This window comes from Bos indicus x Bos taurus, chromosome 27 (genome assembly GCF_003369695.1).
Source record: "Bos indicus x Bos taurus breed Angus x Brahman F1 hybrid chromosome 27, Bos_hybrid_MaternalHap_v2.0, whole genome shotgun sequence".
In the NCBI taxonomy this organism is placed as follows: Eukaryota; Metazoa; Chordata; class Mammalia; order Artiodactyla; family Bovidae; genus Bos; species Bos indicus x Bos taurus.
Genome location: NC_040102.1, coordinates 6,852,714 through 6,865,778, shown reverse-complemented (window position 1 = coordinate 6,865,778; position 13,065 = coordinate 6,852,714). Strand labels below are relative to the sequence as shown.

The 13,065-nt window shown below is 46.2% G+C and overlaps 1 protein-coding gene and 1 pseudogene across 1 annotated transcript; one reads left to right on the top strand and one right to left on the bottom strand.

Moving 5' to 3' along the window:
- The window catches only part of LOC113884796, a 23,024-nt pseudogene extending 15,652 nt beyond the window's left edge, over nucleotides 1-7,372 (top strand).
- A 41-nt stretch (nucleotides 7,373-7,413) lies between these two features.
- On the bottom strand, nucleotides 7,414-9,785 carry LOC113884795 (putative protein FAM90A23P). The gene is made up of 4 exons (XM_027529745.1): nucleotides 9,732-9,785; nucleotides 9,028-9,224; nucleotides 8,532-8,637; nucleotides 7,414-8,010 (listed from the first exon to the last, which is right to left on the bottom strand). Exons 1-4 carry the CDS (start codon nucleotides 9,783-9,785, stop codon nucleotides 7,414-7,416), a joined length of 954 nt encoding a protein of 317 aa, XP_027385546.1.
- Between the last annotated feature and the right edge of the window lie 3,280 nt (nucleotides 9,786-13,065).

Sequence of the window (13,065 nt, the reverse complement as noted above, 5' to 3'; positions counted from 1 at the left end):
CCAACCCGGGAGGAACCGGGTCCTTTGATCAGACCCCTCCACCCCCGAGGAGCAGCCACTACCGTGGGTGCTGCTGGTCCTCTGTCAGAGCAATGCACTCTCAGGAATCTCGTGCTGGCGATTAAGGGCCCCAGCCCTGAAGGGAAACGTCAAGTTCCCCTCAGAATTCATTAACCAAGCAGGTCCAGTTGTTTAGTAACTCAGTTGTGGCCCACTGTTTGTGACCCATGGACTGTTGCCCACCAGGCTCCTATGTCCATGGGATTCTCCAGGCAAACATACCAGAATGGGTAGCCATTCCCTTCTCCAGGGGATCTTCCCGACCCATGGATCAAAACTGCATCTCCTGCATTGGCAGATGGGCACTTTGTCACTAGGGCCACCTGCGAAGCCCCTTATCTGGTATCCTTTGGTGCTTTTGCACTCAAGAATACATTCATGAAATACCTGTATTAAGAATACTCTAGCCCATGAAGCCTCACCTGCTTGTGGTCTGTGCAATAGTTTGCTGATGGTTGGATCAATTCGCTCTGTAAATGGTAGCAAAAAAAAAAAAAAATGTTGAGAGTGAAAAAAGATTATTTTAATTTCCAAAATTCCTTCTCATTTTTCAATTGTAAAAGGTTGTATGTGTTTTGGGTTGTTGTTGTTCAGTCAGTCAGTTGTGTCCAGCTCTTAGCGACCCATGGATTGAAGGTGTTTATTCTGAAAAGAGAAAGGGACAGATGCAGATGAAATAAAGTTGAAAAAAAAGAAATGAATAATTTTTATAACAGAATTCAATGTTCATGATTTTTCTCCAAAAAAATGCACCAAACCTCAGATCCATAAGCAGAAGTGAGAATCAATGTGGTAACCCTGACTTCCTGCAAACCTCTTCCTTTACAACAGGAAAACACTTGGACATGTGTCCATAGATGAAACATCCTCAAATTAGGCCCAGGCCCAGCTGAAACATCTCTGGTAGGAATACAAACACTTTCTATCCAGCTGAAGTTTTCAAACTCTCTCCCAGATTGCCTGCCCTGATTCAGGTGTGCCACCAGACCAGGTTCTACTGGAATTCCGAAAACTCCTGTCCCATCATGAAGCTACTGTCCCTTCTCTTCCTCTTACTTGTGTGTCTTATCCACACAACATCGGGTAGGTGGCAGATGCAACTGGTCGGTTGATATGGAGGATGACTTTGGAGCCTAGAGTAGGGAAGGTCAAGTTGCTTCATCTGAAGACAGCCTTCAGAATGGAAGAAAATAATAGCAAATGAAGCAATTGACAAACAACTAATACCAAAAATATACAAGCAAATCTGTTGCTCAATTCCAGAAAAATGAATGACCCAATAAAAAAATGGGCCAAAGAACTAAACAGACATTTCTCCAAAGAAGACATACAGATGGCTAACAAAACACATGAAAAGATGCTCAACGTCACTCATTATCAGTTCAGTTCAGTTCATTTCAGTCGCTCAGTTGTGTCCGACTCTTTGTGGCCCCATAAATCACAGCATGCCAGGCCTCCCTGTCCATCACCAACTCCCAGAGTTAACTCAGACTCACGTCCACTGAGTCAGTGATGCCATCCAGCCATCTCATCCTCTGTCGTCCCCTTCTCCTCCTTGACCTCAATGCCTCCCATAATTAGAGTCTTTCCAAGGAGTAAACTCTTCCCATGAGGTGGCCAAAGTACTGGAGTTTCAGCTTTAGCATCATTCCTTCCAAAGAAATCCCAGGGCTGATCTCCTTCAGAATGTACTGGTTGGATCTCCTTGCAGTCCAAGGGACTCTCAAGAGTCTTCAACATCACAGTTCAAAATCATCAATTCTTCAGTGCTAAGCTTTCTTCACAGTCCATACATGACCACTGGAAAAACCATAGCCTTGACTAGACGGACCTTTGTTGGCAAAGTAATGTCTCTGCTTTTCAATATGCAGTCTAGGTTGGTCATAACTTTTCTTCCAAGGAGTAAGTGTCTTTAATTTCATGGCTGCAGTCACCATCTACAGTGATTCGGAAGCCCCCCCCCCCCCCAAAAATAAAGGCTGACACTGTTTCCACTATTTCCCCATCTATTTGCCATGAAGTGATGGGACCAGATGCCATGATCTTCATTTTCTGAATGTTGAGGTTTAAGCCAACTTTTTCACTCTCCTCTTTCACTTTCATAAAGAGGCTTTTAAGTTCTTCTTCACTTTCTGCCATAAGGATGGTGTCATCTGCATATCTGAGGTTATTGATATTTCTCATGGCAATCTTGATTCCAGCTTGTGCTTCTTCCAGCCCAGCATTTCTCGTGATGAACTCTGCATATAAGTTAAATAAGCAGGGTGACAATATACAGCCTTGATGTACTGCTTTTCCTATTTGGAAACAGTCTGTTGTTCCGTGTCCAGTTCTAACTTTTGCTTCCTGATCTGCATACAAATTTCTCAGGAGGCAGGTAAGGTGGTCTGGTATTCCCATCTCTTGAAGGATTTTCCACAGTTTATTGTGATCCACACAGTCAAAGGCTTTGGCATAGTCAATAAAGCCAAAATAGATGTTTTTCTGGAACTCTCTTGCTTTTGCTATGATTCAGCAGATGTTGGCAATTTGGTCTCAGGTTCCTCTGCCTTTTCTAAAACCAGCTTGAACAACTGTATTCATGTTGTTCAACTGGTTCATGTATTGCTGAAGCCTAGATTGGAGAATTTTGAGCATTACTTTACTAGCATGTGAGATGAGTGCAATTGTGCATTAGTTTAAGCATTCTTTGGCATTGACTTTCTTTGGGATTGGAATGAAAACTGACCTTTTCCAGTCCTGTGGCCACTGCTGAGTTTTCCGAATGTGCTGGCATATTGAGTGTAGCACTTTCACAGCATCATCTTTCAGGATTTGAAATAGCTCCACTGGAATTCCATCACCTTCACTACCTTTGTTCGTAGTGATGCTTTCTAAGGTCCACTTGACTTCACATTCCAAGATGTCTGGCTCTACATGAGTGATCACACCATCAGTGGCTGAGAGGAGCTTCCCCACATTTAAGGAGTGGCAGATGTGAGGGTGCAGGAGGGCTGAGAGGAGCTACTCCATCTTCAAAGTCAGGAGGGGCAACCATGACGAGATAGCCCTCGTCCAAGGTAAGGAGCAGTGGCTGCACTTTCTAGAGCAGCTGTGAAGACATACCCCACGTCCAAGGTAAGAGAAACCCAAGGAAGACTGTAGGTGTTGCAAAGGGCATCAGAGGCAGACACATGGAAACCACAATCGCAGAAAACTAGCCAATCTGATCACAGAGACCACACCTCGTCTAAGTCAAGGAAACTAAGCCATGCCATGTGGGGCTGCATAAGACGTGAGGGTCATGGTGGAGAGGTCTGACAGAATTTGGTCCACTGGAGAAGGGAATGGCAAACCACTTCAGTATTGTTGACTTGAGAACCCCATGAACAGTGTGAAAAGGCAAAATGATAGGATACTGAAAGGGGAACTCCCCAGGCTGGTAGGTGCCCAATATGCTCCTGGAGATCCTCGGAGAAATAACTCCAGAAAGAGGGAAGGGATGGAGCCAAAGCAAAAAAAATACCCAGTTGTGAATGTTACCAGTGATAGAAGCAAGCTCCGATGCTGTAAAGAGCAATATTGCATAGGAACCTGGAATGTCAGGTCCATGAATCAAGGCAAATAGGAAGTGGTCCAACAGGAGATGGCAAGAGTGAACATTGACATTCTAGGAATGAGCAAACTAAAATGCACTGGAATGGGTTAATTTAAGTCAGATGACCATTATATCTACTACTGTTGGCAGGAATCCCTTAGAAGAAATGGAGTCACCACCATGGTCAACAAAAGAGTCTGAAATGCAGTACTTGGATGCAATATCAAAAACGACAGCATGGTCTCTGTTCGGTTCCAAGGCAAACCATTCGATATCGTGGTAATCCAAGCCTATGCCCCAACCAGTAAGGTTGAGGAAGTTGAAGTTGAATGGTTCTATGAAGACCTACAAGACCTCTTAGAACTAACACCCAAAAAACATGTCCTTTTAATTATAGGGGACTGTAATCCAAAAGTAGGAAGTCAACAAACACCTGAAGTAACAGGCAAATTTGGACTTGGTGTACGGAATGAAGCAGGGCAAAGGCTGATGGAGTTTTGCCAAGAGAACACACTGGTCATAGCAGAAACCCTCTTCCAACAACACAAGAGAAGACTCTACACATAGACATCACCAGATGGTCAACACCAAAATAAGACTGATTCTATTCTTTGCAGCCAAAGATGGAGACACTCTTTACAGTCAGCAAAAACAAAAATGGGAGCTGACTGTGGCTCAGATCATGAACTCCTTCTTGCCAAATTCAGACTTAAAGTGAAGAAAGTGGGGAAAACCACTAGACCACTCAGGTATGACCTCAATCAAATTCCTTACAATTATACAGTGGAAGGGAGAAATAGATTTAAGGGACTAGATCTGACAGGCAGAGTGCCTGAGGAACTATGGATGGAGGTTCATGACATTGTACAGGAGACAGGGATCAAGACCATCCCCACGGAAAGAAATGCAAAAAAATGGCTGTCGGAGGAGGCCTTCCAAATAGCTGTGAAAAGAAGAGAAGCCAAAAGCAAAGGAGAAAAGGAAAGATATAAGCATCTGAATGCAGAGTTCCAGAGAATAGCAAGGAGACATAAGAAAGCCTTCCTCAGCTATCAGTGCAAAGAAAGAGAGGAAAACAACAGAATGGGAAAGACTAGACATCTCTTCAAGAAAATCACCCTACAAAAATCATGAACTGTAAACATTAAAGTATCCATACCCCATCGCCTAGACCACATCGGTACCTCTTTTGTCTACTGTCCCATTGCTCTGATGGCCACACACCACCAAATTTAAATCGGCCTTAATCCCAGCCACATACCTCTTACCTGTCAGTAAAGGCTCAGAATGTCAGTGAAGGACACTCTGTGCACCTTTGAAAGTGGCTAAGGAGGGTCAGAGGAGTTATTTCCCTTTCCTGCTGCCTTTGAGTCTGCTCCCACATCACCTGACCTTGACGAGGTTGTATTAATCCAATCAAGGTTAAGTATCACCTTTGATCTAACAATATCTTGAAGACACTTTCTGAAAAGAGAAATACCTTATAAATTAACTCATATATGGAACACTAAATACAGAGAAAAAGAGGGAATAACTACAAAAGATTAAGAGACAGTAAATGGCACAAGAATAAACACACATTCGAAGAACAGAGCAGCAGGTTTCCGAGGGTAGCAGTAAAAGAGGCCCACAGGACAGTAAAAGAAAAACCCAGTTCTTGGTGGTGGTCAGTTTTATGGCATGCCAGAGTTGAAATCTATTTTTATACAAATAAAACATGTACTATTGCAACCCAAAGATACCCTAGAAAAATAAGTACTTAAAAATTACATTATCCATGCCTCAGTGCATCCCTTGTGACTCAGCAGTTAAAGAATCTGTCTGCAATGAGGGAGATCTGGGTTCCATCCCTGGGTTGGGATGATCCCCTGGAGAAGGGAAAGGCCTCCCACTCCAATATTCTGGCCTGGAGAATTCCACGGACTATACAGTCCATGGGGTTGCAAAGAGTTGGACACAACTGAGCAACTTTCACTCACTGCACTGAGACAAGAGGGTGGTGACCCTCAGCCTGAGCAAGGGTAGATAAGTGCCTGGTTGGTCAGGGAGTTGTTGAACCACTTGTGCTGCCCTCTGCTGGCCCTTCTTGGTCCAGGAGCAACAGTCCCTGACACTTGCCTGTAGCCCCCTGCTGAGATACTCAGAAGCCTGCTGTCTGGACTTCCAGGGTTCTGGAGGAAGAGCTGGCACAGGGCACCTTAGGATGAGGGCTGAGCTGATTCTGGGGCTTCCTGTGGCTGTAGGCACTCCACAGGCTGACCACATTCTCCAAACAGGGGACTGATAACGGGGGCATTGTTAATGTACATAAGTGGCCCTGGGTATCTGGGAGGCCCTGATTCTGTGTTTTTCATAAAGTCCTCCCAATTTCCTCTTCACCTTCCATTACAAGATCTATCTTGAATCAAAATAGTATTAATATGATCGTCAAGGCTTAGAGATAAAAACCACACACAAAATGTTTTCTATGGTAAAATGTTATTAAAATTCAAACTTTTTCACTGGTAAACTTTATAAAATTTGTGGGAGACACTATATCAATCCTACCAAAAGTATCATTCAAAAGCAAGGCGGCAACTGATTCCAACTAGTTTTTCATACAAGGATGACATAATAGGGCTTCCCTAGTGGCTCAGTCTGTAAAGAATTTGCCTGCAGTGCAGGAGACCTGGGTTAAATCCCTGGGTTGGGAAGATCCCCTGGAGGAGGGTATGACAACCCACTCCAGGATGCTTGCCTGAAGAATCCCCATGGACAGAGGAGCCTGGCAGACTGCAGTCCATGGGGTCCAGAAGAGTTACACATAACTGAGCAATTTAGCCTAGCATTCCAAGATAACAAAATCAAATGATACATAATAACAAAATCAAAAATTTCCTGATGAGCATAAATACAAAAGATCTTAATAAACTATTAGCATATTACATTCAACAGTATGTAATTATATATACATATGAAATGGATCTTGACCTATTGCTGATTTGATTTACGGCAGAAGGAATGCCCTGCAGGGGCTGGGTGCAGGGCCTGCCTGACCAGGATGTTGAATGTGACCAAATGATCTTTATACATCTCTTGAGATGACTGTGTAATTTTTCTTTTTTATTCTGAAAATTCAGAAATAAATTTTCTAAAACAAACCTTTGTAGTAACATTTAATGACATTTGATAAGCACAGCCACGGGAATTTTCCCCACTGTGATTTATAGTGCAAGACTCCACAGAGTCCACCAGACATCTCTCAGGACAGGGCATGGCTGACCTTTTGCAGAGCAGAGTCAGGCACTTTAGGCAGGTTCCAAATGTTCAGATACAGATACTACCATCCAACACAGACACTACCATCATCAACTACAGACACTACCATCACTTCCTATCTACACAATGGTTAAAGTCACTCCTAGAATTTGCCTCAATTACTGATAATAGATTTAGGTTGACAGCTTGACATTCGGATGGATGAGTGCCATGGGACAGACTCGGATTCCATGAGGAGACAGGGCAGTGTGTGCAGCTGTGTGTCCCCAGGGTGGTCCAGTCCCACTGCTGTCTCGCCCAACAGGGTGGGGAGTCCTGCTTCACCGGGAACAGCTGCTCCCTCTAACATCCAGCCCACCCGCCAGAGTCACAGTCACGTCAGGGCACCGGGCCCTGGAGGATGAGTCTCAGTTGCCACTGGTGTCTTCGTCCCAGTCACTCTCTTCGGAGGAAGAAGACATCTGGAGGTCATCGTAGAGGATGCTCCAGGGCCCAGGGACAGCGTGTCCCTCAGGCTCCTAGTCGATGGACAGCCTCTGAACAGGAGGGGCTGGCTGCTCTGCAGGCTGCAGAGGTGGGGGCGCCGTGTACCGGCAGCTCCAGCAGCCTTCGCTGTCTCTCAGGAAGAGCATCCTGAGAGGCTGGGCTGGGACGAGGATGATGGGTGGGGGGTGGGCTGCAGAGACTGCACCCACGCTCCTGGAGGAAGATCTGTCTGCTGGAGGCTGGACGTCAAAGCGCTGCCCCTGGACAGGTGTCTCCCTGGATACCCGGGCAGCCACTCTCGATCCACGTCCAGCTGTGCTGGGTGGAGGAGGGAGATTCAGGAAGGCCCCCAGATCTGCTGTCGGAGTGCTCTGCTGGGGGGTCTGGACGGGGCTGAGTTTGGGTTTCTTTGGGGGGTTCACACATGTCAGGCTGGGGGTCTGCGCACATCTCTTGCCTGGAGCCTCGATGCGGCCCTTGGAGGCCGGGGCCAAATTCCTGCCGATGAGAGGCAATGCGGGGAGGCTGGATTTCACATCATCTCTCCTCATGGGTGACCCTCTTGGGTGATCTGGATCCTGGAAGGATTTCCTCTTGGATGTGTGAATAAGCACGGGCATGTTTGGGTGCTGTAAGAGAAGACCATATAGAGAGGCCAGGTATGAGAATCTTCTCTCCATCCAGTAAAACACCTCACAGGCATTAATTTTATATGATAAGATCCTCAACATCAGGGTGCTCATGTGACCTTGATAATGGCAAATGGAAATGTTCTAATAATGTCTCTTGTTAAGTAAGGGGAAGCAAGCTTTTGGTAGACCTTCTTCTCCAGACTGTACACAGATTGGTGATTTACAGGTGCCTTGATGGCGAAATGAGTTTTCATGTCCAGTTTTGGAGGACGAATCACAATTTACAGATTCCTGGTCTAATTTAAAGGATTCAACTATAGAAGCTGCTGATAAAATCACTCCCATGTCCCTGCCAGCTTCTCGCCAGACATGTGAGTAAGAATGCAAAATCAAAGGCACCGTGAAAAATGGTATCTGAAAAATAAATGATGACTTTGGTCAGGAAAGAACATGACTGTTTCCTCCCACAGACAGGACTGAGACCAGCGGATTAAAGAGTGGGCCCAGCAGAGACTGACCCTCAGGCAGAGGCCGGGCTCTGGCTCCTCATTCCAGCTCTGTGGCTGCCGACTGCAGGGCCTCCTGGGAAATTGCTGCAGGAGCTTCCTCTGCTGCTCCTCTTTCCTGCAATACAAACATGTCAATTGTCAGAAACCCAGTGTCCTTCTCACAGTTGGGACCAACGGTGCTGAGGCCCAGTCCCTTTCCTAGTTTGGGAGTGACACCAGACCTGAACCCCTCTGCCTTTGTGCAGAACCCCCATGTCCTTTCCCGACTCCAGAGACCCCTCAAGGGCTTCAGGGCTGGTTAGCTGCAAAGTTGTGAGTGTTCCCCACTCTCCTTAGTGATTTCAGGGCCTAGTGTGAGCCCCTGAGTGTGGCCCCTGACCACTGGCTCTTGTCTGTCTTCTTAGTTCCCCTGTCCTTTCTAGAGATGGCTCAGCACGGTGTCGACAAGGAGAGGAAGTCTCCAGATTGCAGCCCAGACCTTGGGTCCCACCTCCCCGCCGCTCACCTCTGCCTTTCCTCCTCCTCTCTCTCAGCCGTGTTAGGGGTCCCTGGGGTTGGTGGGTCCTGCAGCTTCCACGCCAGGTTCTCCTTACCAAATCTGGATCCCAAGGGCAGGGGGACCAGCGCCCCTTGCCAGCGCTTCATGGGGCACCTGAGTCTCCTTGCTGTGTGCCCAAAGGCTCCACAGTCCTTACACTTCACCTGTGGGTGGAGGAGAACCAAGTCAGTGAGTCATCAGAAGCCACAGGCACAAGGCCAAAGGGAATGCAAGGACGGATGGAGAGCATTGCATTCTGGTTCTGGAGAAAGGACGCAGTCCCTCAGGTGCCAGGGTAGTTTCAATCTTGTGGTTCCCAAAGCCCTCGTCAGGAGGATCAGAGGAGGAGGGGCTGTTGGTCTAAGGTGAACTGTAAGAGCCCCATTGAAAGGTCTGGATGAAGCCAGGGCAGACATAACCCCGAGGAGCCCCAGTGGTCCCTCCCAGGCTCTGAGTGGCCAGATCTGCTGGGGATGGAGGTCAAGGCAGCTATCTTTGGATGCAAATGTGCTAGTGAGTTATGGACCCAGAATATTCCAGGTCTAAACCCTGTCTCTGCAGTCCATGCCACCCACAGATTCCCTGCGGGCCCAAGCCTCCACTCACCATGGAGTCTTTCTCCTGTGGTAGGGGAGCCATCTGCCTCCCAGTCCTGGGCTTTGCTTGCTCACTTTCTGGTCTTGAAAGAGTCGGCAGGCTCTCAGCCATCCGTAATGACCAGCCATCTTCCACACCTACTGGAGATTTTTCTCAACCTTAATTTTTGGATCTCCTCTGTGAAAAGAAAGGAAAAACTGTCATACTGATGCAGAGACACAAAGACATCCCTGCCCTATCGACCCTAAATGGGGATCATGACATCGGAACCAGGTTTCTGACAATTTGACTTCTCCTGACCAGATCTTTCTCTTCACAGAAAGTAAAGAAGAACTAAAGAGCCTCTTGATGAAAGTGGAAGGAGAGAGTGAAAAAGTTGGCTTAAAACTCAACATTCAGAAAACTAAGATCATGGTAAACAGATAGGGAAACAGTGACAGACTTTATTTTTGGGGGCTCCAAAATCACTACAGATGGTGACGGCAGCCATGAAATGAAAAGACGCTTGTTCCTTGGAAGAAAAGCTATGACCCATCTAGACAGCATATTAAAAAGCAGAGACATTCCTTTGCTGACAAAGGTCCATCTAGTCAAGGCTATGATTTTTCCAGTAGTCTTGTATGGATGTGAGATTTGGACTGTAAACAAAAGCGAATGCTGAAGGATTGATGCTTTTGAACTGTGATGTTGGAGAAGACTCTAGAGAGTCCCTTGGGCTGCCAGGAGATCCAACCAGTCCATCCTAAAGGAAATCAGTCCTGAATATTCACTGTAAGGACTGATGCTGAAGCTGAAACTCCCGTACTTTGGCTATCTGATGTTAAGAACTGACTCATAGGAAAAGACTTGATGCTGGGAAAGATGGAAGGCAGGAAAAGAAGGGGATGACAGAGGATGAGATGGTTGGATGGCATCACTGACTCGATGGACATGAGTTTGAGTAAGCTCCCAGAGGTGAAGATGGACAGGGAAGCCTGGTGTGCTGCAGTCCATGGGGTCCCAAATACTCAGACATGACTGAGAGACTGAACTGAACTGCCCAGATATTTCTATATTCTCCCCTGATTTCCAAAACACAGATTAGGACCCAGACTAACATGCATTTGGATTTGCATCCTCGGAAGACTAAATTTAGAGACTTGAGTTACATGTATTACAGTCTAGAAGATAAAAGATCTCCCAAAATGTACACAAACATTTGTGCTAGGGGGAAGCTACACTTAATATTGAGGAATAGGCATTTGAAAATCAAAAATAAATGCGATTAATTTTGAAAACTGGAGTCTCTCATTCGACATCAGGGAAGGCAATTTTCAAGTACAAATTCACTTCAAATTATCTTCCTCTCTACTAGCTCAGATGATTCACGGCTGAGGGTCTGTTTTCTGGAACTTCCATCCTCAGCATCTCATTTGTACCTAGCTCATGTGAAATACATGTTTCAAATAAGGATGAACAAATAATGTTTTTGGTTTCAATAGTATGCACATTCAATGGAAATCGAATCAGCCAGAGAGAAAAAAAACACACACACACACACACACAGAAAAACAGTTGAGATGTTATTATTCTCCAGAACATGGAGAGACCTTAGTGCTATGATGCTGATGAATTAAGTCAGAGGCTGAAAGCAAAGACAAGAGGATTTCCCTCCTGGGTAGAAGAGTGAGAGCAAACACAGAAGGAACAAACCAGCACAGCAACAAACACAGCAGAGACAGAGGCGACACACAGATACGAGAACAAGAGCCCACAGTAGGGAGGACACTTCCAGCATCCACTAGATCACCATAAAAGCAAGAGGGTTGCAGAAAACATCCACTTTTGCTTTATGGACTATGCCAAAGCCTTTGACTGGGTGGATCACAACAAACTCTGGAAAATTCTTAAAGAGATGGGAATACCAGGCCACCTGTCCTGCCTCCTAAGAAATCTATATGCAGATCAGGGAGCAACAGTTAGAACTGGAGATGGAACAAAAGACTGGTTTCAAATAGGAAAAGGAGTACCTCAAGGCTGTATATTGTCTCTCTGCTTATTTAATTTACATGCAGAGTGCATCATGAGAAACACTGGGCTGGATAAAGAACAAGCTGGAATCAAGATTGCCAGGAGAAATATTAATAACCTCAGATATGCAGATGACACAAGCCTCATGGCAGAAAGTGATGAACTAAAGAGCCTTTTAATGAATGTGAAAGAGAAGAATGAAAAAGTTGGCTTAAAACTTTTCAGAAAACGAAGATCATGGCATCTGGTCCTATCACTTCATGGCAAATAGATGGGGAAACAGTAGAAACAGTGTCAGATTTATTTGGGGGGGGCTCCAAAATCACTGAAGATGGTGGTTGTAGCCATGAAATTAAAAGACGCTTACTCCTTGGAAGGAAAGTTAGGACCAACCTAGATAGCATATTGAAAAGCAGAGATATTATTTTGCCAGCAAAAGTCCGACTAGTCAAGGCTATGGTTTTTCCAGTGGTCAAGTATGGATGTGAGAGTTGGACTGAAGAAAGCTAAGCGCTGAAGAATTGATGCTTTTGAACTGTGGTGTTGGAGAAGACTCTTGAGAGACCCTTGGACTGCAAGGAGATCCAACCAGTCCATCCTAAAGGAGATCAGTCCTGGGTTTTCATTGGAAGGACTGATGCTGAAGCTAAAACTCCAGTCCTCTAGCCACCTCATGCGAAGAGTTGACTCATTGGAAAAGACCCCAATGCTGGGCAAGATTGAAGTAGGAGGAGAAGGAGACGACAGAGGATGAAATGGTTGGATGGCATCACCAACTCAATGGGCATGAGTTTGAGGAAACTCTAGGAGTTGGTGATGGACTGGGAAGCCTGCCATGCTGTAGTCCATGGGGTTGCAGAGAGTCAGACATGACTGAGTGACTGAACTGAACTGAGGGAGGAAGCTTCAGGGGAGAAGGCAGGGTGGTACTGGTGGCCAAATGTGTAGTGCCAGTGAGAGAGGAAAATCTGGGTGGTGAGCATGAATAAGGTTCAAACAGCTGAAATGTGATAATGTACAAAAGGGCAGAGTCATTGCAGTCAGCATGACGTGAGGTAGCCAGCAGGAGCTTGCCTGCCAGAAGAACAAGAAAAGGCAGAGCAGCTCGTTTAAGGAAATGCACTGAGCTGCTGTGGCGATTGTCCCCCAAGCAGAGGGACATGCAGATCACACAGCAGAAGCTGAGAAAGACAAAAGGGAAGGGGGAAGCCAAGTAGCTTTGGGGATTCGTATGCAACCCTCTTGCCCTTGGCCTGTGTCCCTGAAGCCAGTGCCCCCACTCTGGGGTTTCCTGCCGCAGGGCTCCCGGGCCTCAGGAGCGATGGTGTTCGCTTTGCCCTGAATCTGCAGCGGGTCCCTTTTGTGCTTCCTTCCCCTCAGGTAGCCTCTCTCCCTTTC